Source organism: Crinia signifera, chromosome 5 (assembly GCF_055691185.1).
Source record: "Crinia signifera chromosome 5, ASM5569118v1, whole genome shotgun sequence".
NCBI lineage: Eukaryota > Metazoa > Chordata > Amphibia > Anura > Myobatrachidae > Crinia > Crinia signifera.
The window spans coordinates 198,344,337-198,371,584 of record NC_139221.1 but is presented as its reverse complement, the minus strand read 5'-3'; the positions used below and the strand labels follow the sequence as shown (position 1 = coordinate 198,371,584).

The 27,248-nt window shown below is 44.9% G+C and overlaps 2 protein-coding genes across 2 annotated transcripts in view; one reads left to right on the top strand and one right to left on the bottom strand.

Moving 5' to 3' along the window:
• The window catches only part of LOC146080765 (uncharacterized), a 48,147-nt gene extending 38,873 nt beyond the window's left edge, over positions 1–9,274 (bottom strand). Inside the window, exons 1-4 of the mRNA XM_083188409.1 lie at positions 9,045–9,274; positions 6,847–6,900; positions 2,343–2,358; positions 212–268 (exon numbers count right to left, since the gene is read on the bottom strand). Coding sequence (XP_083044535.1) covers positions 212–268; positions 2,343–2,358; positions 6,847–6,885 — 112 coding nt within the window. The 5' untranslated portion in view covers positions 6,886–6,900; positions 9,045–9,274. The remainder of the gene's footprint in view (positions 1–211; positions 269–2,342; positions 2,359–6,846; positions 6,901–9,044) is intronic.
• Positions 9,175–18,938, top strand: MRPL44 (mitochondrial ribosomal protein L44). The gene is made up of 4 exons (XM_083188410.1): positions 9,175–9,490; positions 11,844–12,312; positions 12,395–12,573; positions 18,538–18,938. The coding sequence occupies exons 1-4, from the start codon at positions 9,342–9,344 to the stop codon at positions 18,701–18,703; spliced, it is 963 nt and encodes a 320-aa protein (XP_083044536.1). The 5' UTR covers positions 9,175–9,341; the 3' UTR covers positions 18,704–18,938.
• Positions 18,939–27,248: the final 8,310 nt, after the last annotated feature.

The window sequence follows — 27,248 nt, the reverse complement described above, 5'->3', positions numbered from 1 at the left end:
ATGCTGCAGCTATCGCTCACCTCAGAGCAGGCATCGGCAAATGGTAATGTCACCAATTAAAACCAACTTGCTTACTTGTTGTTAATTGTCCTGTAGGTCATGTATTAAGTGTTTTGATAGTGTCAAGTGCATTTTAGTACAAGGAAAAAAGAAAACATTACAATGTAGTGATTTTGACAGAAAAGCTGTTACACTAAATCATACGACTTACCAACAAGAGAGACTGCTCGTTTCTGATCGTGAATAAAGTCCAGCAAACCAATTCCCTCTAAAAAGAGAAGACTATAAATTATACTGACAGTCTAAGGGGTATTCATACAGCAGTTGTGAAAAGCAAGTGAGAGATTATAACTTTGGCAAACAGAACAAAGAAAATGGCATCAACAGTTATGGTGTCAAAACTTGAATGCAGGAGCTGGAGTGTCGACACACTACCGGTACAACTTTAAACTGGTCCGTTTGATAGCTCTACAGTATCTGGATAGACAATAAATAGGTCGACACCAAAAACCTTTTCTAGAATCAAGTGAGAGACACTGGAGACATTGGGGTTATAGTGGTGGATCTAAGAATATGATGCTAAATCTAAAAGCATGTCTGCAGCTGTCTGCTTCACAGGCAGAACATACAGATGTGTCCTTATTCATCTTTGCTGCAGTCTGACAAACAGTTCCTCACACAGGTCATGTGAGAATCTTCTTGCCTTGGGCAACACAACGTGACAAGGAAGACTGTGATGATTCATTTTATATAAGTCTCTTGTATAGCTAGATGTGACTGAGGCGCAGATTTATTAAGCTCAGTGAAGTGATTAAGTTTCTGGTTTTTATCACCGTCCAATCAGCTCCTAACTGTGAAGTTACAAACTTGGTTTGAAAAATAACAGGTAGGAGCGGATTGGCTGGTGATAAAAACCAGACACTTTATCACTTCACCGAGCTTAATAAATCTACCCCTAAAGCAGCCCATACACGCTGCTTTGTGGGCGTGCTTTCTGTGCTATACTAGCACGGATCACATTGCATTGCATGTGCATCCGTTGTGCATGCAATGCGATGAAGCACATACTTTTTGTACTTAGGTTTCATCACATTGCATGCACAACGGATGCACATGCAATGCAATGCAATGTGATCCGTGCTAGTACAGCACGCCCACAAAGCAGCGTGTATGGGCTGCTTTAGTCTGTACATGAAGTGCTACCATCAACAGGTTTTTCCAATACAAGTTCTGTACTTGTCCATATGCAGACTCACAATACACAAGTGTCATATCAAATCAGCACTCCTCACTTGCTGCATGGCGTATTGAGGATAGATGTATGAGGATGCAACTGTAGGTAAAGAAATCCATCCTTCTATAACAACCAACACATGTACTGGAGCAACATTGTATGTATTAAAGTGACCATACACTGAGCCGATTTAGACAAATCGGCACAGTTTGATGTCCCCTTAGGTCCGATGCGCGGTCCCGCTCGCTTCGGACCTGAGACGGTGTCGGACCTGCTGGCCATCCGACCACCTGACCTGGGACCTCCCTCCCCATGCGGCGGGAGGCAGGCAGTGTGGTCCGTGGGGCAGGCAGCTCCTAGTGGCGGGAAACTCGTAGTGGTGGGGTGCAGGGTCTGTCCGAACAGCAGCGGCTGGGAGCTTGTAGCAGCATTTTGCCAGGTGGCGGGGAGGGATGCGGCTGCTAAATATTTTTAAATGACTTGCCAGACATTGATTGGCTGAGAGAATTCTCTGAGCCAATCAGATGGGAGGCTGCTGATTTTTTCAGAGAATTCTCTGAGCCAACCAGCAGCCTCCCGCTTGAACAGAGAGCCAAGTGGACATACTGCCCAAACTAAGGTGCAAAACAATGTACTGCTAGAACAGAGAACCACATGGACAAACTTTCCAACCAGGATATCAGCACCCTATCATGATGCCTACTTCTCAAAATTGGAAAGCCATTGCTGTGACCCAATCTCCTATGGCCCCAGTGACAAGGATAGGGCTCTGTGGTAAAGGAGATATGACTACGTCATCTCCAATCTAGGCCTTACACAGGCATCTACAATGTATAAGGCTGCTCTGTAGAATCCTTGTATTGCTGTCACTATCGGCTGAGAAAACAAAGGAGAGTAACATAAAACACACACACACTTTGAGGATCTTTCACTCCTGTAGCCACCACTATAAACCAATAATTCCGTTGTCCACAAAAAGAACACAAAAATTCCATTAGAGATTTGCTATTACAGATAAGGTGGTTGTATTTATGAATTAGGAGTTTGTGACAAAAGTATATTGCACAACATGAAACTTTGGCAGATATACAGTAACTGAAATACTTACCGGGGCTTTCATTTGGCTTTAGGATACAAATCACCATGAAAAAGAAAATAAAAACATTAGTTACAATGAACAGGCTTGTATGTAAACGTTGACAACTATAGCAGTCAGTGAACACCAGACCATGGGCCTTATTCTAGTTCACTCTTAGAGGCAAATTCCTTCTTAGATGGACAAAACCATGTGCACTGCAGGGGGGCAGATAGAATTAGATTTGGGTGAGTTATTTTGTTTCTGTGCAGGGAAAACACTGACTGCTTTATTTTTACACTGCAATATAAATCTCACTTTGAAGAAAACCCCCAGCCAAATCTAATTCTCTCTGCGCAAGTAACATCTGCCCCACCTGCAGTGCACATGTTTTCTCCATCTGAGAAGGAATTTTCCTCTAAGAGTGAACTAGAATAAGGCGCCATATTAGCCAATGCTACAGATTTTTTTTTCCATAGCTGGGGATACATTGGGGCAGATTTATTAAGCTTGGTGAAGTGATAAAGCGGAAGGTGGCAACACACCAGCCAATCAGCCCCTAATTGTCATTTTCCAACTTGTAATTAAAAAATGAGCTGATAGGGGCTCAATTAATCATCATCCACTGTATCACTTCACCAGGTTGACTACATCTGCCCCCATTGTGCACAAACTCTCTTATGCTGGCTCACACATGATGTGTATTTATTAATTAGTATTTAATTTCCTGTTTTTAAAGAGGAGTTCTCTAAGTGGTGGTCTTGTGATCACCGGAGAAGTCTTAAGCATGTAAAACCCAGACCTCCTCATATTGTGTTAAATAAAAACATTTGCGTATTTATGCAAATATATAATTATTGGAATATGTCAATCAATTACGGCTAAACATTGTATCTATGAAACTGCAAAAATGATGTTACACTGTGTAATGAACATAAAGATATAAGGTCATCTATAATTTATATGATCACTCTATACTTCTTTTCTTCTATGTAAAAACGGTACTCTTTACCTAGAACGGCGCCCATCGCGGTGATCGCGACATCGCGGGCAGTACATAAACGGCCGCGACGCGATGCCCGCGATTTTCCCATAGGGAACAATGTTAAAAAGCCAGATTGACCGCGATTTTGCATTCAATGCCTCAATGTCCGCGATTTTCACATAGGAATCAATGTTAAATGGGCTACAGAGCCCAAATAGGCAGAATTAACCCTTAAATGTCCCCCCAATTTTTGTACGCCACCCCACGATCCACGCGAACCTGAAGCGTGGCGAGCGCAGCGAGCCCGCGAGGGGCGGCGGTACGCGTCCTCCGACCTTTTCATGCCCTACTATCCACGTCGGCGTGGAGTTGAGAATAGAATAGTGTGGCGAGCACAGCGAGCCACCGAGCCCGAAGCGTGGCGAGCGCAGCGAGCCCCGCGAGGGGACGCGGATACCTTCACAGGTAAACGCGTCCCCTCGCGGGCTTCACAGGTGTCCGCTTTTCGCCACGGATACCTGTGAAGCCCGCGAGGGGACGCGTATAACTGTGAAGGTATCCGCGTCCGCTCGCCACGCTTCGGGCTCGGTGGCTCGCTGTGCTCGCCACACTATTCTATTCTCAACTCCACGCCGACGTGGATAGTAGGGCATGAAAAGGTCGGAGGACGCGTACCGCCGCCCATCGCGGGCTCGCTGCGCTCGCCACGCTTCGGGTTGGCGTGGATCGTGGGGTGGCGTACAAAAATTGGGGTGACATTTAAGGGTTAATTGTGACTATTTGGGCTCTGTAGCCCATTTAACATTGATTCCTATGTGAAAATCGCGGGCATTGAGGCATTTTAAAGTAAAATCGCGGTCAATCAGGCTTTTTAACATTGTTCCCTATGGGAAAATCGCGGTGATCGCGGGTACACGATTTTTATGTACCCGCGATTTACCCGCGATTTTTTACCCCCGACGCCCGCGATTCTAATCGCGGGCGCCGTTCTAGGTAAAGAGTACCGTAAAAACTACTCTATGTTTTACGGTGAAGTGATATGTTAATAAAAAATATTTATACTTAAAAAAAAAAAAAATAAAAGGAGCCCATATTTAAATATAGTAGGACTATAGCTGCAAATAGGTGGTGGGTTTTATTTGGCTGCAGTATTATTCCAATACATGAATACTGTATAAATGAAGACCATCAAAATTAGGAAAAAAACAGCCTAATCCGTACGTTTGCAGCTAGCCGGAGCTTATGTAGTTAGCGTAGTCAGTGAGCATTACGCAGTTAGCATGTAGTCAGCATGTTCACGGCTAGCAGGAGCTTGCGTAGTTAGCGTAGTGAGTCAGCATTGTGTCACCACTTATTAGATTGTGTCAGTTATGGCTGCCGAATCATTAACCATCTTCAACCTGCTGCAGACGGAGGAGTCGTCGGTGGAGTTTTTCCAACGCCACCACTTACTGCCAGAGACACAGACCTGTGTCAACGGGCATCCTACGAGGCTCAATGTAAAGGAGCGTATGTGGCGCTGCCACATAAGAAGCTGTGGGAAGAAGGTCAGTCTCTGGGCTGCACAATGGTTTTGCGGATGACACCTGACATTTTTGACCCTTCTGCGGTTCCTATTTTAGTGGGCAGAGGAGCCAACAAGCATTCAATTTTGTGAGCGCCACCTCAAGATTTGACGCAGAATACACGTCAAGTAATAAGCGACCGCTCACCACACTTCGGGCTCCTCGTTTTACGCGTGTTTTACGCGTGTTCTCACCACGCTTCGGGCTGGCATGGATAGTGGGGGTTTGAAATTGAGGCATTTGCCAGTAACATGGAGCACTGGCAAATGCATCCTTTATAGTGCATGAGACGCACCCCCCCCCCTTTGTGCACGAGACGCACGGGCGACCAAACCCCTAACCCTGTCCGTCTCCCTGAAGCGGACATGGGCAGGGTTGCCGTACCCTGCCGCAAGATTTACTGAGATGCACAAGCGTAGGAGACGCTAGTGCATCTCAGGCAGATGGAGTGCCTCTCCGTCGGCGCCCACATGATTGCCTCTCCGCCGGCGTCCACCAGCACAAGGGATCTGGCGATTACCAGTGCTGTGTGAGAGGCACTCACTAGGCTTGCCAGGGACTCCGGGGACAGAGCTGCAGCTGGCGGGGATAGTACGGTGACTATGCTGCCTGATGGGGACACTACGCGGACTACGCAGGGCTGCCACAGGTACACTAAGCTGACTGCGCTAGGCTGCCGTTGGACTACGCTGACAGCGTAGTGTAAGGTGCCGCTGTGAAACTACACAAGTACCAAAACAAACAAATGTAACAATTTCATCTGTAGAATTCATTATGAAAATCTACATCTAAATTACATCTGGCTGCAATTTGTGAAAGGTGACGTACAGTAATGCTAAAGCAAGTACTGGAATTCTCTGCCTCTCCTCATCAGACTCCACACCCTCCCTACAAAACTTCACATGGTCTGCCACCCACTTCTTCATCTAAACCAACCATCAGTCTGCCATTCCTTTAGTTCAATGCTTTATTCTACCCCATCGGTATCACCCCTATCTGTTTGACACTTCCCATCAGAATTTTCCTCCATTAAGCAGGATACACAGTATAAGAATATCTGTCCTTAAGACAGCCTTTTTGTTTGCACTTGAGTGGAATTTATAGATTCATTCACCTCAACACTTGAGCAACAAATGTATGTGTTTCCATCATACCTTATATTAGAAGACCCACAAATATTCTTGTCAAGTCCTTGATAAATATCTACTTCTAAATGGTACTCTAATACTAAGTGAATATTTTTTGTTCTTTCTCATGTTTGTATTGTTGTGATAGTAGGGGGGGGGGGGGGATGCGCCTGCTGTGTCTAGACATCACTATGCCTAACTAATTACTGCACCTTCACTTATACAAAATATGAGCAAATACAGTCAGGTCCATAAATATTGGAACAGCGACACAATTCTCATATTTTGGGCTCTACACCACCACAATGGATTTAAAATGGACCAAACAAGATGTGCTTTAACTGCAGACTTTCAGCTTTAATTTGAGGGTATTTACATTACAATAAGGTGAACGGTGTAGGAATTACAACGGTTTCTATATGTGCCTCACACTTTTTAAGGGACCAAGAGTAATGGGACAAACTAAACAATCCTAAATCAAACTTGGAAAAAAAAAAAAGGGGACGAGAACATACTATTCTAAATTAAGCTTAGATAACAAAAACTGGATGTTTAGGGGGTAATGTCAGGGAGTATAGTCTAGGAGACCATACTCCTAGAATGGAAAATAAAGTATAGAACATGGAATAAATGTAAAATGAAATAAGTGGTGATAAGAAGAGAATATGTATTAACATGGAATAGACAAATCTCTTTTTCTTTTCTGTATGACACCTGTATGGTAAAAAAAATAATAATAAAAATTATTGAAAAGAAAAAAGTGTATACCAGGAGTTTGGTCATCGTGAAATTTACATTCAAATGTTAGTGTGCACTACATATAAGTAAAACTATTTAGCTAAAGTAATTAAATAAGATACCTTATATGGAGGACTAAAATGATCCCCTTTGTGGCTCATTTTCAAGATGTAGTCCTGTAAACCAAAGAAGCATAAAGAAAAGCATCAAGCAACAAAATGTATATGGTCACATGCAACAGTTTTCAAAATCATAGATTTTCTGTTTAACGAGGTGACTTGAACATGGCCTAGGCCAGGCAGATAATTAAAACTCAACTACACCAGAAGTGCTTAGTTAATGTTGTCCTAATTTGACAGTAGCCATATACATGGATTAGGTGCCAAATTTACTTATACCTGCTGGTCCTACAATTGGAACCACAATTACCTCACTTCCATGTCATAGTACAATTTTCTGTCTGTGAAATTAAACATGAGGGGGTCAGAAAAGCATTCTCCATTGTTTTAAAGTCACTGGATAGTGGACAGTTTGCAAATCGCTAAATCACATGCAATAATTTACCACACTGAAAAAAAAAATGATTATTGTGCTAACCAATTATAGCCCCCTTTTACAATAAACTGTATGAAAACACACAGGTCCCACAAAAAAGTCTTGACAGTGTTTGCAGCTTTAAAGAACACTTATCAGGGATTTGGTTTCATCTGCCTGAGTCGGGTAGAACAAAAGTGCAAGCAGAATGTGCATTAAAGAACAGCCCCGGATGAGTCAATTAGCAGCGGTAACTTACTTCCACTAACTGGATACCGCAGACTACAAGATACAGAACCCACTAGGATCCTGCAAAATCTGATGTAATAATAATTTGTAAGCATAACAGTTAGGCTACATATTGCCAGACTTATGAGGGGACTACATTTTCAACCCCTAAGTATCATTAAATCCATGAGCAGTATTTGGGTAATTTTTTGACTATTTCTTCTCCTGGCTAAATTCTTGTAATTTACTCTGCTCTACTGGTCACCCATAACTCTCCCAGTGTATTACATTATTTTATGTGGGTACCATAAAAATCTGCTGATGCTAGCTTAATGATATTTTTGTATTTTATAAGCACATTTTTCCAAACTCTTCAAAAGACAGTGTGCTACATCTGGAATTCTACCAGTATAATTGGGCAGATTCAATTGTTTACAGCTGCCCTAGTTCCTGTATAAACTACACAGGAGCTATTTCATAGTTTGAACAACCAGTATCCTAGATAAATAACTCCGCTGATGGTATTATACTTATCATTGTAAATACTGAGTTCCATATGTACTAAGCCTTGGAGAGTGCTAAAATGGAGAGATGAATATATAAGACAATATACTCCTAACTGCCCTGTTACAGGCTGTTTATTAAAAAAAAAAAAATGGACTAATTTCAGTAATTTATCGCTCTACAAGGCTTTAAACATCTTCCCTAGAATATTTTTGGATGATGTTTGGGTTTTATCCAATAAATGTATTGATCTTTGGGTCTGCAATCCATCAACCATTTGGGGGTATGGGTGAAAACCAGACCCGGACAAAACCCCTGGACCGGACATCAAACTCTGCATTTTGGAGCTTGTAGCCTCCGGTCCGGGGGGTGTCCTGTCCGGGGGTCTGCCTGTCACGTCCAGGTAGTGGAGGGGGAGAATAAAGCCTCCCTGTATGGTCCGGGCATGTAGCAAAAGCCGGACGGTCCGGACCACACGGGGAGGCTGTAATCTTCCCTCCCCCATGTCCCTGGTGATAGCTATCACAGGGACCGCCCCCCCCCCCCCCCCCCCCCGGACAGGACACCCCCCGGACAGGACCCTACAAGCTCCGGACTGCAGATTTTGATGTCCTGTCCGGCGGTCCGGAGTGTAGTCCGGTCCGGTTTTTACATAGTCCCACCATTTGGGCCATCACTAAAAAAATACTACAATAAATATATAGCTATTTATATACTTCATAATATTCATGATTTGTAATAATGTGAAACACCATGCTAACTTGAGAGTCATGAGTTGCCAAAACCTTCAACTCATGAAGTTTCTTTGGTACAGCAGGTCTAATAAAAATGATCAAGTTTCCAAAGCTCCAAAAATTCACTAAACAATCCGATCCTCCTAAACAACCCCTTCCAAACCAACACAAGATGCAAAAGCAAACGTGGTCAGGTCACAAATGTGTAACTAATTTGTGCATGTAAAGGTCCATGATGATGATGATGAACCAGACATTGTAATAAACACATGCAGCAGGCACTGGGGCAGTGCAGAAACACAACCGCCTAAGGTACCGACCCTTCCTACAGCAGCAGCACAAGGCTCTCCCCTGTAAGGCACGGTCAGTCACAAGCTCCAGCAGCCGCAGGATCAACCACTTTCAGCAGCCTGAAGACTCCAGAATAGCACCGGAAGCACAGTGCGGGAGGGTCAACGCTGTATATAACAATTTCCGGTGTAAACACAGGGCACCAAAGATTTCACGCAGGAAGAGAGGCGGTGTTCTGGAGGATCCATTCCCCACAGCCAGGAAAAAGACTCAGTTTCCGGGGGAGCTGTGCATCAGCGCACCAGTCCCCCGGCCGCCACATTGCCATGGCTTCGCTGCTGTTAGGTCTTCGCTCCCTGGCGGTAACGGGGCTGTGTTATACCCCAGTACGGGGGAAGAAGCGCTGGCTGCGTCCTTACCTGCTGTTTCTGGAGAGGAAGCGGTTGCTGGAGCCTCCCCCGGTGCCTGTTCCAAGGTGAGGGCACTGACCTCCCTGCCACATGCCCTCATCTCACCCTCCCCTTCTCATGCCATCACCCCCTCCCCTCTTCTCAGAGCCTATGGCCACCTCTGCAGGACACATAGCCTGTATTCGCCCTCAGTCACTGGCCCTGTCTCACCCATGAGAATGGATTAGTCCCATGTACTTCTTAAGGTCATGTAACCATAACTTGCAGATGATTGATAGATACGGTAATTATAGGCTGAACACATAGCACATGTGGCTAGTATGAGTGTAAAAAGTTGCAGATCTTTAATACATCCTTTTTAAGAGCCTAGTGCTGTTCCTGACTGATATGGAGTGCCATCGGCCACAGATGGAACCATTCGGGCACACACTCAATTCCCCATTAATCCTCACTTACACCTACACCAGTGGTAATTAAATGAGTTGAATTGTCCTTATCTGTCATTTTTATGTTTAGTTACATTCTTTTCCTTTTGATTGTTCACCTGTTTAGATTGGCAGCCACAAGCGCTGGTTATGCCTATTATTTTCACTATAAATAACTTGTTTTGGTTCTGGTCCACCAATCCGAGGCACTCCTACAAGAGCCCCGTGGCACCCAGTTTGGGAACTGCTGACCTACACACATCAGCAGGATAGAGCCCATGGTGCCAGCAGCTCTGTCATTTTGACAGGCTGGTGACTAGTAATGTATAAATTCCAAAATGAGAATAGCCACATTACAGTGGTTACAGGACATAAGTGAGGATATACTATACAGTATAAATATGAAAGTACTAAGTGTGTCACTTATGTGCAACCCTGCAATTAAGGAGGATTAAGATTACTATCATTAAGGAGGCCTGCGCTTTTTATTTTCGGTACTTGTTTCCTAGCACGGCCACAACGATCATGATCGTGGGCATCGGGTGTAAAAATCGGGGGCATCGCGGCCATCGCATGCACTAAAAAATCTGGTGCGATGGTGCCCGCGATTTCCCCATAGGGAACAATGTTAAATGCCTCAATTTACCCGCGATGCCCCCGATTTCCCATAGGAAACAATGTTAAATGGCTCAATTTACCCAAATCATCATAGGGAACAATGGTAAATGGGCCAGAAACACCCAAAAACACCCCTGAACATTGAAATGTCCCCCCAAAAGTAGTTTACGCCACCCCACGATCAAGGCGAACCCGAAGCGTGGCGAGCGCAGCGGTACGCGTCCTGCGACCTTTTCATACCCCCACTATCCACGTCGGCGTGGAGTTGAGAATAGAATAGTGTGGCGAGCCACCGAGCCCGAAGCGTGGCGAGCGCAGCGGATACCTGTGAAGCCCGCGAAGGGACGCGTTTACCTGTGAAGGTATCCGCGTCCCCTCGCGGGGCTCGCCACGCTTCGGGCTCGCTGCGCTCGCCACACTATTCTATTCTCAACTCCACGCCGACGTGGATAGTGGGGGTATGAAAAGGTCGGAGGACGCGTACCGCCGCCCCTCGCGGGCTCGCTGCGCTCGCCACGCTTCGGGCTCGCCACACTATTCTATTCTCAACTCCACGCCGACGTGGATAGTGGGGGTATGAAAAGGTCGGAGGACGCGTACCGCCGCCGCTCGCCACGCTTCGGGTTCACGTTGATCGTGGGGTGGCGTAAACTACTTTTAGGGGGACATTTCACTGTTGAGGGGTGTTTTTGGGGCTTTCTGGCCCATTTACCATTGTTCCCTATGATCATTTGGGTAAATTGAGCCATTTAACATTGTTTCCTATGGGAAATCGGGGGCATCGCGGGTAAATTGAGGCATTTAACATTGTTCCCTATGGGAAAATCGGGTGCATCGCGTCTGGACCATTTAAGCCGCATAAGACGCGACCGACGCGATTTTGACTTTTTTCAATGCATTTCAATGGGAAAATCGGGGGCATCGCGTCGGTCGCGTCGCAGACCACTAAAAATGACACCCGATGCCCGCGATTGTGGCCGTGCTAGGAAACAAGTACCTTATTTTCTTCCTATATATAAGGCATCCGGAGAAATCCATGTTGTGGCTAATGGCGTGTTTGTTGCATATAAATAGCTAATTGTCATGGAGGAGATGGGCAAGGCGTTGAACATTTATAGCACAAATATAATCTGCAAATTTATAAGTATAATATTTAAAAATATTAACTGAGGTTTTGAGAGATTTTGTTTTTATTAACAAAAAAAATGTTTTTGTAAAAATTTGTTCTCTAGGCTATAAAATTACAAAAAGAGTAAATTATTCTAATTAATTGAGTGCTATTGTACCATTAATGAGCGAGTGTTTAATTATAAGAAGAGCAAGCATTCTTATTCATTTAAGAGTATACTTTGTAATGTCTTTTCTAAATCTACAGGTCCCAGCAGCCAAATTTTGACTACCATGCAGAGATCATTGCTTTCTCCAGGCGTCTAAATGAAGCCTTTTCAATTGATGTTTTAAAAACGGCTTTTGTGAACCAATCCTATGTGGTGGAAGAAGAGAACCGTCGCCGAGAGCTGGGATTGGACAAAGAAATTGCTGCTTTGAACCTGCAGGATAACCATGAGCTTACAGAAGATGGATCGGCCTTCACTGTGACCTACCTGACCAATACGATAAAGAAGACCTTTCCAAACCTGCCACCTGCTGGTGTGGAAGCTGTGGTTGACTTCCTCACTAGCCAGCAGGTTTTGTGTCATGTAGCTCACAATCTGGGGATTGAAGATCTAACACTGAGCTCAGAATGTCCATTGTCTCCCACAACTCTCCAGAGCACCTTTTATGCAGTTATTGGCGCTCTCCTGCAAAGCACTGGCCCTGATAAAACTGGGTTATTTCTCCAGGTAAGCCGCATTGTATTTACAACACTTGGTACAATTTTTAGAGTTCTGTATATCCTATAACCGACTTTCTCTTGCCCTGTAGGATTTCCTAATTCCTCAACTGATTGGGAAGGACTTGTTTGATCTCTGGACCATTATAGACCCTATGTCTTTGCTGGTTGAACAGCTGTCTCAGAGGGACATACCCCTTCCTGAATCCAGGCTCACCAAACAATCCGGAGCCAGCACTGTGCTGCCTGTATACTTTGTGGGCCTCTACTGGTTAGTATGACCTAGTCATTGCAGAGTTCGGATAATTTGTAATGAAAATATTTAGTGTGAATTTGAGTAATAGATTGTAAAATGTTCTTTACTGTTAGATTTCCATTATATATTGGACTAGTATGATCAACAATTCAACAGTAGTTGACACATTTTGTCAGCAGGATTGTTTAAGGAGGGAAGAGAAACCAATGGAGGGTAATACAGGAGTCCATATGTGACGTGTGATCAGGAACAGTGGAGCAGCGGCATACCTGTTGGGACTTGGATTATTTATTTACAGTTTCTTATATAGCGCAGCAGATTCAGTTGCGCTTTACAATGGTAGACAGTGATAAAACAAACTGGGTAACAACAGACAGACTTGGAGTTAGGAGAGCCCTGCTGCAAGCTTACAATCTATAAAGACATAGGAGGAACACACAAGGACAGGCATCAGTAATAGCATAGCAGTCCCACCAAGATACAAGTCCAGAGGGGAAGCTATACAATACATAAGTGCCTCAGAGGGTTATGCGTGTAGAACTTAAATATGATCGGCTTGCCTGAAGAGGTGAGTTTTCAGGGAACGCTTGAAAGTTGGGAAGCTAGTGGAGAGTCTTATTGTGCGTGGAAGGGCATTTCATAGGATGGAAGCATCCCGACAAAAGTCCCACACGGAGTGGTCGAGATAGGTGTGGGAGTTAAGAAAGTTTGTGAGGCGAGAGTAGACAAGTCTCTCCAGTAGCTTGGAGAGGCATGGGAGCTGAGCGATAGGACGATAGAGAGAAAGTTATGGTCAGAATTGTTTTTTTATTCAGAATGGGAGTAATCACTGCATGTTTGAGCAGAGAAGGAAATGTACCAGGAGCAAGAGAGAGATTGCTGATTTTAGTTAAGGTTGGAATAAGCACAGGAGATAGATTTTTAATGACTTGTGCAGGTATAGGATCAAGAGTAGAGTAGGAGGATAAGAATAGTGTGGATACTTCCTTTTCATTTGTAGGCTAATGTAAAGAGAAAGTGCCAGAGGATTCAGGTGGGGAAGAAAGTGGTTTAGAGGTAGTGGAAGAGCATACCATTTCATCTCGGATATTATCAATCTTGTCCTTTAAAGTAGGAGGCAAGTTCTTGTGCATTGATGGAGTTTGGAAGCATGCAAAGATGGTGGACTGTCAATAGCAATATTGAAGTCACCAAGGATGATATTGGAGATGTCGGAGGATAAGAAATGGGGGAGCCAGGCAGAGAAATCTTCTTCTAGAAATTGAGTTTTGGGAAGCCCAGGTGGGTGATAGATAGCAGCATCACGCAGAGAAAAAGGGGGGAAAAAACCCTAATGGAGTGAACTTCAAATGATGTAAATATAAGTGAAGGAACTGGTGGTAGAACGGAGTATGTGAAGGCTTGTGACAGTAATATACCAACCCCATCTCCTTTACAGTTATCAGGCCTGGGGTGTGAGTGAAGTGGAAACCACCATGTGACAGTGCTACAGGCGAGGCCGTGTCTGATTGTGAGAGCCAGGTTTCTGTAATGGCCATCAGGTTGAAGAGGTCATGGATGGATGTTAATTTATTGCAAACAGAGCATGCATTCAATAGGGCACATATAAGTTGTTTGGTGTGTGGTTGGAGGCATGTGATATTTATGAGGTTAGCTGAATTTCTAGGCTTAGAACCAATTAAATCTGGGTGGGACAGGTGGTTGGGGCCTGGGTTTGGTGATATGTCACCAGCTAATAAGATTAGAAAGGAGAGATAGATATAGGTGGATGTGTGTGTTTTTTTGTATTGGTGGTGGGATGTGAAAGTACAAGTAGAGAAGTAAGTAAAGAGCTCATGAGTGTTTAGAAGAGGGGAGTGAATAATGGAAGAGGCAATGTGCACTGAGTGGTGAGTGTCAGGGAGATTATAGGGTACTTGTGGATTATCACGGCTCCCATCGCATGCCATATTTAGTGGCATGCGATTTTTACCGATTTTTATTTTATTTTTTTTGCCGTTTTTTGTCAAACGCATGCGATCGCATACGATTTTTCACTGAAAAGCATCCAAATGCATTGGAATTAGTATGAAACATGTTCAATGGCCCCCAAATGACATTTTTGAGGCTGTACCACCCCACTATCAACGCAAACCCGAAGCGTGGCGAACGGCGGCGGTACGCGTCCTACAACCTTTTCATACCCCCACTATCCACGTCGGCGTGGAGTTGAGAATAGAAAGTGTGGCGAGCGGACACCTGTGAAGCCCGTGAGGGGACGCGGATACCTGTGAAGGTATCCGCGTCCCCTCGCGGGGCTCGCTGCACTCGCCACGCTTCGGGCTCGGTGGCTCGCTGCGCTCGCCACACTTTCTATTCTCAACTCCACGCCGATGTGGATAGTGGGGGTATGAAAAGGTCGTAGGACGCGTACCGCCGCCCCTCGCGGGCTCGCTGCGTTCGCCACGCTTCGGGTTCACGTTGATAGTGGGGGTGGTACAGCCTCAAAATGCCATTTGGGGGCCATTGAACATGTTTTATACTAATTTCAATGCATTTGGATGCTTTTCAGTGAAAAATCGTATGCGATTGCATGCGATGCGATTTTTTCGCATACGATGGCCATCGTGGGAGCCGTGATAATCCACAAGTACCGATTTTTATAGGATGGTTGAAGTTTGGTGAGTATACCATGTAATGAAATGAGAAGTAGCAGTTTGATGAGAAGTAGTACAGTCAGGTCCAAAAGAGAAGAATCAAGCTACAGCAGAGATGGTTTTGGCTTAGGTCTTCATTTTTACGTTACTGATAAATTGGTGCTGTAAGAGACAGACCATGTACTCTATATTTTACCCAAGCATATATAGAGAACATACTGCATAATGTGGACATGATTGATATTTGTATGCTAATGTTGCTGCAGATGCAATCTTTGACTGACTTAAAGGATATGCAAAACTATTCTAATATAAAAGCCCAGGATTTGTATAGAGGCTCCCACCAGAGCCTTTGCAGCTGTATGGATTTTGGATGTAGTTTTGTTCTTTTCTCTTTGGGTATACTGTATGGTTTTTTATTTTATTTTATTTTTTTTAATAAGGAAAATTTAGTGTTTGTGAATTCCAATTAGAAAATATGTGGGTAAGCAGAAGTGAATCATGTTCCTCATCACATAACTGGACCTAAGGAGTAAACTTTTGACCTTTTAGGTGCTGTGAAAAAATCCTGATACTCTAAGGCCGGTTTCACACATTCCGGCTCCTGCTGGACAGTGAAATCCTGCACGGCCAGGGAGCCGTGCCGCACATATTAGTTGTGAATGGACACTATTGTGTCCATTCACACAGGACGGCTACGGCCCAGCCGCACGGTTGCAGCCGGATCCCGCCACTGGAAGGGACGGCTGCCGGGCTGTGGCCATCCCCTCCATCATAATCTACTGTGTGCTGCACGGCTTCCTGGCCGTACGGGTTTTCGCCGTCCGGCAGGAGCCGGAGTGTGTGAAACCAGCCTAAGGCTAGGGTAGCCAACCCTAGTCCTCGAGAGCTACCAACTACTAATACTAATACTACTAATGAGTGCAGCTGTGCAGCAGCTAGGTTGTCTGGAAAATGTGAACTGTTGGTAGCTCTCGAGGGCTAGGGTTGGCTACCATTGCTCTAGGGTGCTGTGATTCAAAAAAGTTTGGGAAGCACTGGGCCCTGGAGGGTTAGCCAAAATCGCATAGTGTTAAACATGCAGCTAATCCCGATGCACAGCCCTGCTAATTCAGTATCTCATAGCAAAATAGAGTGTGCAGGCAAGGCAATTTTGATTATATCACAGACTAACATAGTGAACATAGACATAGTGCATCTAATCAAAATTTTCCACTAGCAAAAATCGAACTGTGTACACTGCTTAAAGGTGCCCATACACGCTGCGATTATTGCATGCAATGGGAACCTAGTTTAAAAAGTGCAGCACATACTTTTTGAACTATGCGATGTGATGCCCGCGGGAGTGTGCATCGCACAGCAAAAACGCAGCGTGTATGAGCAGCTTAAGAGAAAATTTCAGCAACAAAAGACTGATAGTTCTCTACACGGCAAACAATGGCCAAGAGTGGTACTGCTTATCTGTGCTGGAAGGCTTCATATAATCCTCAGTACTCTTCCTTCACATATATCCTTGCCCTCTATTCTCCTCGTTCACTTACCTCCATGTGTCATCAGTAATATATGCAGGTCTTTCCCATGACTCTTACCTCCCCATGTACACCTATCCTATCCCATCCAATATGTACCTCTGTCCCTTTCCTAGTCAAACATTTTTTTTTTTTTTTTTTTATCTGGTCAGTATTTATTATTGCTTAATCAGGACTTTTGGGGCAGATGTATCATAGCAGCGCTTATCGCGCCGCTATGATACTTCCTGCTTCGCCTCAATAGCGAGGCGAAGCAGGAAGGGACATCGACAAGATGTATTAACATCTTGTCTGCTGAAGCGGGGGAGCGTTAACTCCCCCCTTCGGCGATGTCCCTTTCTGGAGATAGCGCATCAGTTAATACTGATGCGCTATCTCCTGTCCCCCGGCCGGCCGCACTGGGCATGCGCGGGATCTCGCAAAAACCGCGAGATCTCCAGCGCAGCCCAAGCCAGACGCAGGGCTAGCGTTGTCCCCATAGTGGGGGATAGGACAACGCTAGCCCTGAGCTGGCGAAGCGGCCGGGGCGAATTAATGCCTTGAAGGCTGTTAATACATCGCCCTGGCCGTTAATCCCTGGGGGGGATTGCAGGGACAGCCCCGCCGAGCGTAACTCGGCGGGCTGTCACTAGCGCACGTTAGGTGCGCTAGTAATACATTAGGGACAGATGTAATCCCCCCCCAGTTAACCAGCGTTAAGTGCATTTTTGCACTTAACGCTGGTTAATACATCTGCCCCACAGTTCCTTATTGTGTGGTGCCTCATAAGCTGTGTACCTGTCCAATCTATCTGGTGGTAACAAAAATCTGGTAACATATGGGAGCAAATGAGAACATTTGAAACACACTGGAAAACAGACAATGGTCCTTCAGGCAAATTGGTTGAATAACACTGGATCAATCCACTGTGCCGTGTGTACCTAGCTTAACACTTAAATGCATTTATTGGTTGTAAGTCTCCCCTCTTATTACCTCTCCTTTATATTATCCATATACTGTAGATGATGCTAGTGTTCACACTAGGCTGTTTTGGTTGTGCCGTACCAGACTATTTTTATTTTTTAAAGGGCAAAACGTGCCCCAGTCCATTTAGCATTGCCTTGCTAAAACAGCCGAGTCCATGGATCCCAGCTGCAGCATGAGTAGCTACCATGTGCAAGGCATCTATTCACGATGACTGGTGAGCTTGGGGTCCCTGGCCCATTCACATCAGTGATGTTGGCTGGCCCGTCCCACTGATCTCAAGCTGCCCTCTTTCCCTCGCCACCCTGCCCTGATCCTGGAGGGATCACTAAAGGCAGTTATAGATGTGTGAATATGTGTGTATGCTAGTTGCTTTTAATTATTATTTTACTTAATTTTGTATGTCATTGATTACATAATTTAAACATTTTGTTACGAGGGCTGTTTCGGTAATGACTGCAGTCCTACGTCAAGGAGAAATGGTTATCACTGCACATGGTGTGCGATAACATTTCTCCCCCATACCCCTGTATCATACATCTACCCCTCAGACCCATCATGGGATTAGATTACAATTTCTGTTACTAGCAGTCTTATCCAGCCACGTTCAACGCATACATTATCTAGTGGATTGTCAAAAACAAAAAAAGTGTCCAGCTTTGCAAAAATTACTGTATGTAACTTGTGTTCCTTTTAATGTAGATAAATGTAATTGTGATGTTATGCTTTCCATAATCTCCGAGGTATTCAAATATGTATACTGGCATGTGCAGTCAGCAGATAACCTGCAAAATGTGTTGCTTTGGTTTGTTTTTAATGGCTAACCCCCTTTTTTTTTTTCTTTAAATAAGTGATAAGACTCTGATTGCTGAAGGCCCTGGGGAGACCATCATGGCTGCCGAAGAGGAAGCTGCCAGAGTGGCCCTGCGGAAAATGTTTGGATTTACAGAAAACAGGCGCCCATGGGATTATTCTGCGAGAAGGCAGGAGACCCATAAAAAGGCCATAAATCAGTAACTCCAGCATACACAGCAGAGTAGGAACTACCGTTATGAACTCTGTCAGAGCTGGGACATAGCAGCGGTTTCTGAACTCTTCAGATTCAGGTCATCATTGGTCCCGTGTTGTTTTCTGGCACCAAACCTTCCAGCTATTTCATGTCTGTCCCACTAATTGTACGTTGTTGTTTTTTTATTTAATTGTTACTCTCTTTTCATACCAGAGAAGGAAAAGATTAAATACAATTAATGTACTGGATTTATTTATTTACTGTTTGTAGGACTACACCAGTAATGCAGACTGTTAATGAGGCATGAACATTTCCATTCATAAACCTTTAGTGTAACATTTTTTGTACTTCTGCCGCCGTTGTGGATGTGATTACTGGACATACACTACAAGTTAAAACTCTCCATTAGGGGGGCGTGGCCTAGCCGAGCAGGAGACAGGACGCATCTGAAGAGAGCTCCTGTGAATATACCTGTTAAAAGCCTAATTTAGCAACTTAATAAACGCGCCACCAACTACCCAGATACGTCCCAAGCACTCCCGGACTAAGGTTTATGGAGCCGGGGGGGGGATCTCTCCCTGCGGGTTGCGGTCCTCACCTGCTCCGAAGCCGCGGCCTCAAGTTGATTCCTGCGCCGGGAGTCGGAGCTCCACGCCTGAGGCGGGAGGCGGGTTCCGGGGGCGGCCTGCGGAGCAGAGCCTGCTGAGGGAGGTAAGCGGCGGGTGCCCCGTCCACTGCCCTGTTATTTGACCCGTTTGGGAGCCCTGGGGACGGGGTTGTGGGGAGAGCTCCGGGAGCCCTCCACAGGCTCCGGACGCGGCGGCCATATTGGATTCGGCAGTCTGAGCGGGTGCAGCTCACGCAGCTGCACGGGCAGCCCTCCTCACTCCTGCCCATACAAGCATTAAGGCAGGGGTGAATACCATACCTGTCAGCCACCTACACCCTCCTGGCAGCAGGCAGCCATAGCCCACAGCAGGGGTATAAAATACTCCCTATTCTAAAAGTGCCTCAATAAATATAACTGCCTTCTGGGAGAGCTATCACAATCAGAAGTGTAAGACATCACCTACAAGGGAGAAAAAAACCTATTACAAACAACAGTGAGTTGATCTTTATGAGGGGTGCTGCACTACAATCTGTTAACCCCCAGATCACCTTATATTAATAGGTTGCTTCAATAATACCAGTACAAAATACATTGCCTGTGCGATCTCCGGTGTGTGGGACCCTGGTGACGGGCTTATGATTTATACCTGAATGACCTGATGTGCTCCCCTGTTCCCTCCTTGCAACCGATATTGCTTTGATGTTGTAGTGAGGATAGAGAAGACGACCGTTCCTTTACGGAACCCCACAGGATAAACTAAATTTCTCTCCTTCTGTTTGCCTCCCTGCAAATATGCCCGGGAAGAGAGGTAAAGTCTCCAAAACAGTCTCGCAAGTGGCCTTTTTTAAACCTTTGCCACGACTCAGGCGACCACTAAACCAACTATACGCTCAGACCCTCCTCTCCCATAGACCCCCACGGGACCGTCATCACCTCTGATTTCGGGTTCTGCTGGACAAAGGGAGCCTGAGGACACTGATGCTCTGACAGTGGGTACCTTCAAACAACTGCTGACCCAGTTTAAAGTAGAGATGACCGCAGACATTCGCTCTTCAATCCAACTATGTCAACGCTCTATAGATGATCTTTGGGAACGCACTGACCATTTGGAATCTAAAATGGGTGAAGTGGTGGGGTCACAATGATTTGGTTACTTCACATGCCGCCCAAGAAGACAAGGTGGCTACCCTACGAGACAAAATAGCAGACATGGAGGACAGATCCTGACGGAACAACCTCAAATTAAGGGGTGTTCCAGAAACTGTATCTTACAGTAGTTTGAATGACTTCGCTATAGATATCTTCAAGAGGATGATACCTCCGGCCTTCTCCTCAGATCTACTGCTGGATCGTATCCATAGGCTCCCTAAAGCTAGAAACACCCCTGATGGGGCCCCGAGAGACGTCTTGATGAGGGTGCACTTCTTTCATATCAAGGAGTCCCTGCTTAAAGCTGCTAGACCTGGCCTTGACTCAGCGGTTGCATTGAGATCCCTTCAACTGTTTGGTGACCTTTCCCAGGCGACCCTAATCAGGAGACGTTCTCTACATCCAGTGACTTCGGTTCTTAGAAAGGCGAGCATCATGTACCGCTAGGGCTTTCCCACTAAGTTCCTCATATCTCGTGAAGGTTCGACAATATCCATCAGTAATGTTGAGGATGGGTTGAAACTACTCGCTAAATGGAACCTGGTGGGTGACCTCTCAGAGCCGCTACCAGAGCGTCGACTTCAGCAGGACTGGTCGACATCAAAGTAGATTCCCTAATTACCTCCAATGCTCCAAGTTTCACAGTTTCTCAATTGTTTAAATGGTCGTCCTATATATAGCTTATATATAGCCTCTATTTCCTTTTTCTCTTATCTCACACCAAGGAATCCCATATGAGACTAATGTGCTCCAGAGACTTCTGGCTTTACTCTACTTTGGACTCATATATTACCTAGTTACGAGTGGTCTCTAGAATGGGAGACTACATGTTTGTGTTTCTTTTATATACAGCTCTTACGTACAGGCTCTGGATATTCCTTGGCCAGTTGCGGGGCGGATGGCCGCTATCCCCCCTTCAGTTCCATGAGTAAGGCGTGGCTAGTTTGGCGCCTTACTTCGGCTCTTCTTAGAGTCTCTTGTTCTGTTGTGTATGTTTGTACCCTATTTGTGTCTTGCCCCGGTCTCTTTTATCAGTAGGTGGAATAACAGTCTTGTTGTACATAGCACATCACACATTATTTTGCAAGTAATTTCTAGGAGGGTACCCAGTGGGGGGAGGGGTTGTTCAAAAAGGGGGTGCATTAAGTTGGAGTGTTGTAAGGTTATACCAGGATGTTAGCTGTACAGTCTTTCTAAGATGAGCTTTAGTGTCAGAGGGTAGAGATCTAACATATGGCAGCCATACTGCAAAGAATTTTTTTGCTTTTGCTTCTTTGTTGAGTGACATTTCCAACCAATCCATTTGGAAAAGGTAGGAAACTCTAGGTAAGAATAATGCAATGGACAGGGTATTGGATGATATCCACTGTGAGAGAATTGTCTTGCGTACTGCTGCGGCTAGTTTTGACAAGAATATTCTCTGGCCTGCAGACTGGCAAACTGTGTTAGGAGTAGGATATATGTCCCACAATGCCCATTCAGGTGTCGGTGTAAAAGAGATGCCATACTGTGTCTGAACATAGCGGCATACTTCCATCCAAAAAGCGTTAACTTCCCAGCAGCTCCACATGCAATGCATTATATCAGCATCAGGTGTTGTGCACTTAAAACAACATGAGTCAGGTGCTGTACTCATCATCATCATCATCATCATCATCATCATACGTTTTGGCGTGTAATAAGCACGGTGTAGTAATTTATACTGCATTTCCATGTAGGAGGCTGAGATCAGAGTTCTGTTCAATCTTTGGAATGCAGATAACAAGGAGGGTAATGTTACGGTAGGTAAGTCTGCTGACCATTTTGCTAACCCAGTGTCTAAGGTTTCTAGATTCAATTGTTTCTTGATATGAAGATACAGTAAGGAGGTCTTGCATGGTCTATGTTGGGAATGTCTGATCATTATGTCTAATCCTACGGATATGTCAGCCGTTGGAATCTTTTTAAGTTGACTAGTGTCATAACTCTTCAACTGAAAATACACAAACATAGGGATGGTCACATCGGGGTACTTATCACAAATTTGCTGGTAGGACAACACCGTAGTGCATCCCTCATCCATGACATGATATAACAGCCGCAATCCTGCTGCCTCCCAAAGTTTGGCTAGTCCTAAATTTTGTATCGTAGGTGTACCGGACAGAGTATTATATCTTAGTGAATTAAAAATTGTGTTATGTGTGGATAAACCCAGTCTGGAGCGGGACATCCGCCATGCCCGACAAGTTGTAGTTAGCAGCATATTATTGGATACACTAGCTGGATAATTTGATGGTCTCATGTGTAAAAGGCTGGATAGTGGTATATCTGGACAGGACGCTTGTAGCTTTTTATGCAAGGCAAATTAACTCCACCCAAAGAGGCATGTTGCGATAATTTGAATGGAGATTCTGGGCTTTTTCCCATCCCAAATAAACTTGCTAATGGCTGTGTTTATAGTACGTAAATCTGTATCCGTAATCAAAAGAAGGAGCATTTGTATTGTATATAGCAAACGGGGGAAGGATATCATTTTAATCAGATGGCATCTGCCTATATACGACAAAGGCAAGGACCTCCACGAACGAAGATCTGCTATCAATTTTGATATTAACCCCTTCCCGACATTTGACGTATATATACGTCATGGTCGGGAAGGACTTCCCGACACATGACGTATATATACGTCATGGCTTTAAACTGTCACCGCGTCCCTGACAGCAGACATCCCCCCTCGCCGCCCAGGGGGGGCAGGGGTGCCCCCCCCGGTCGGCGATCGCTGCGATTGGCTGTTCAAAAGTGAACAGCCAATTGCAGCGTTTTCTGTGTTACCGGCGGCTAAGCCGCTCGGTAACACAGAGATCGGTGGTGATCGGTGCTGTTAAGTACAGCACCGATCACCACCGAGCGGTTTTCCGCCCTCCCACCCGCCCTTCCACCCGCCCGGCAGCCCGCCCTCCCTCCCGGCAGCCTCCCTCCAGCCCTCCCTCCCACCCAGCCAGCAGCCGCAGCGCCAGCCCCCCTCCCACCCCCCCGCCAGCAGCAGCACAGTTAAATATTTCATTTAGGGTAGAAATTCGTTTATATGACATATATATATATATCTATATATATATATAAATATATATAGATATATATATATGTGTATATATATATATATATATATATATATATATATATATATATAATGTGTGTGTATATATATGTATGTATGTATATATATATATATATATATATATATATATATATATATATATATATATATATATATATATATATATACATACAGTGATCGGTGCTGTTAAGTACAGCACCGATCGCCAGCCCCCCCCCCTCCCACCCGGCAGCCCCCCCTCCCACCCACCCGGCTGCCGCAGCGCCAGCACCCCTCCCACCCCCCCACCAGCCGCAGCGCCAGCCCCCCTCCCAAAGCTGGTGAGCAAAATGGGGTCACATGTGGGGGGGTTCCACTGTATTGGTGCTTCGGGGGTCTTGCTAATGCGACATAGCACCCACCTTTCATTCCACCTCCAAAAATCACTCCTTCCCTTCTGAGTCCTGCCATGCACCCAAATGGTATTTTTGGGTCACATATGAGGCATTGCCGTACTCGGGAGAAATTGGGGCACAGATTTTGGGGTGCTTTGTCTCCTTCATTCCTTGCGAAAATGAAAAATTTTGAGCCAGAACTGCATTTTTGTGTAAAAAATTACATTTTTTTACACAAAAATGCAGATCTGGCGCAAAATTTTTCATTTTCACAAGGAATGAAGGAGACAAAGCACCCCAAAATCTGTGCCCCAATTTCTCCTGAGTATGGCAATGCCTCACATGTGACCAAAAAATACCAGTTGGGTGCATGGCAGGACTCAGAAGGGAAGGAGTGATTTTTGGATTTTGCAGCACAGATTCTGGTTGAATGACCCCTGAAGCACCCATACAGTGGAACCCCCCCACAAGTGACCCCATTTTGCAAACTACACCCTTCAGGGAATTCATCAGGGGGTATAGTGTACATTTCAAACCCCCAGGGGTTTCACCAATTTTGATACAACTGAGCTGTGAAAATGAAAAATTAAATTTTTTCATTTTCACAGCCCAGTTGTATCAAAATTGGTGAAACCCCTGGGGGTTTGAAATGTACACTATACCCCTAAATGAATTCCCTGAAGGGTGTAGTTTGCAAAATGGGGTGACTTGTGGGGGAGGTTCCTAACTTTTAGCACTTATGGTGCCTAGAAACCTACATGGTGCCTAAAAAAAAATCTCATAAAAAGGAGGCTCCAAAATCAAGTAGGTGCTCCTTCTATTATGAAGCCTGTGGTTTGGTCAACGTGCACACTAGGGCCACATATAGGATATTTATGAAAACAAAAGAATTGGGGGAATCAATTTTTAGTCACATTTCTCTAGTAAAATCTACTGTATTCGTTAGAAAAATGTATTAAAATTGAAACTCTGCAAAAAAAAAGAAATTTTGAAATTTCACCTACACTTTGTTTTAATTCCTGTGAAACATCTAAAGGGTTAACAAACTTCCAAAATGCTGTTTTGAATACTGTGAGGGGTGCAGTTTTTGAAATGGCATCATTTATGGGGGTGTCTCACATACAAGTCCCTCAAAGTCACATCAGAACTGAACTGGTCCCTAAAAAAAATCAGTGTTTGAAATTTTCTTGAAAATTTGAGAATTTGCTATTCATATTTGAAGCCTCCTAGTGTCCAAAAAAATGAAAAGGAGGTTGAAATAATGATGGCAACATAAAGTAGACATATGGTCTTTGTTAGTTATTAACTATTTTGAGTGGTATGTTTATTTGTCTCTCAAGCAGAAAATGTGACATTTTGCAAATTGCAAAATTTTCCATTTTTTCACGACATTTTGGTATTTTTCACAAAAAAACACACTGTATCGACCCAAATTTACCACTAACTTGAAGTACAATGTGTCACGAGAAAACAATCTCAAAATCACTGGGATAAGTAAAAGCAAAAAAAAGTTATCCCCACTTAAGTGAAACATGTCAGATTTGAAAAAAATGGCTCTGTCAGGAACGCAAAAACTGGCTCTGTCAGGAAGGGGTTAAGGAAGGGTAGTTGACAGAGTACAGATGGGCTGGGTCAATTGGTATAGTTAGACCCAAATAAATCAAAGACCTGTCTGTCCATAGAAAAGGGAATCCCGCTGGCCATCCCAATGTTGCTCCTTTGTGTAGTGCTAGGGCTTTAGTCTTCAATTTGTTAATTAAAAACCCCAATATTAGTTCGAATTCAGATAATGTATTTAGAAAACCAGGGAATGCCTCCTGTGGGTTAGTGAAATACAGGAGAAGGTCGTCTGCATAGGCCGACACCTTTAATAGTGTTCCTTCTAGGAACCAAACGAGGCAGGGCGCTGGAGGGGCGGACCGGGCACGCCAACGTCACAATTGAGGGCGTGCCCGGGTTGCAGCGTCACAATTGGGGGCGAGCCCGGGCCATCGCGACACTGAAGGGGGTGTGCCCGGCCGTAACTAAGTCCCTGAGCTGCCAGGAAAGCGCCGTGCACCGCAATCTATGGCGGCGCTGGGCTTCACCGGTGCACTCCGGCGGGCAGGCAGCAGGCTGTTTTAGCGGGGCGCTTCTAGAGGGGCAGGGCGCATTCTGCCCTTTAAAAATCGAGCAGGGCGCAGCGCCCCGCTAAAACAGCCTAGCGGGAACACTACTTTAACTCAGTCAACCCATATTTTATACCATGCCAGTCTGACTGCAAATAAAATAATCTAATAAGCGGGTCTATGGCTAGATCAAATAATAATGGAGAATGTGGGCAGCCTTGCCTTGTGCCACGGGCCAAATCAAAACAGGGGGTGTTTAAACCATTGACGGTCAGAATGGCCGTGGGACAAGCGTATAGCTTGCGAAAGAACGTAATGAACCCTACTCCAAACTGTTGTGTGTGGAACAGATGTAGCAAATGAGTCCAAGAGACTCGATCAAAAGCCTTATCAGCATCGCAGCTTATTAAAAGAGACCTACCACCTGGCATAGACAAGGACTGAGTTATGGCTGCTATCACTTGTCTTATATTATGTACTGAGGACCTGCCTTTGACGAAGCCCGTTTGGGAGGGATGAAGTAATTTCCGCAGTACCAGTTGAAGTCTCTGAGCCACAATAGTGGTTAATAATTTAAGGTCCTGATTCAACAGGGAAATGGGACGGTAGGAAGTAACCAAATGTGGGTCTTTTCCTGGTTTTGGTAACACAATTATTCTGGCATTGTTAAAATCAAGTTGAGGATCCTTACCAGATAAGATGGAATTAAATAAAGTCAGAAGATGTGGTATGAGATGTGGTGTCAACATTTTCCGTCAGGTCCCGGGGACTTACCCTTGGGCAGGCCATTTATAGCTAATTTGAGTTCTTGTTCAGTGATCGATTCAACCAAGGCATCACTTTCCACCTGGGATAGTGTAGGAAGTTTAGCTCTTCTAAAGAAATCCATGCCTAAGGCCGGGTGGTCTGGGGCTGAGGAGTATAAATCTGTATAATATTCCAGGAAGGAATTGGCAATATCGGTTGTGTTTGTGTGATGACCCCGGTCTGTGATGATTTTTGGGACATGTGCTTGCGGGCGTTGTCCTCGGGTTATTGAAGCTAATAATTTGCCTGATTTATTGCCCCAACGAAAATATTTTTGCTTTTGAAAGTCTAAAGAACTTTGTGCCTTCTCCGTACACAAAGTGTCGTACAAAGACTTGGCATCCAGATAACCTTGTCGAGAGGCGGTGGTGTTATCTCGTAGCATTGCCGCATATGAGGCGAATACCGCAG

Excerpts from the sequence above, each read along its gene's own strand:
- MRPL44 (XM_083188410.1), top strand. The coding sequence starts at position 9,342 with ATGGCTTCGCTGCTGTTAGGTCTTCGCTCCCTGGCGGTAACGGGGCTG. Across the intron at positions 9,491-11,843 it reads CCCCCGGTGCCTGTTCCAAG|GTCCCAGCAGCCAAATTTTG; the intron begins GTGAGGGCACTG and ends CTAAATCTACAG. Across the intron at positions 12,574-18,537 it reads TACTTTGTGGGCCTCTACTG|TGATAAGACTCTGATTGCTG; the intron begins GTTAGTATGACC and ends TCTTTAAATAAG.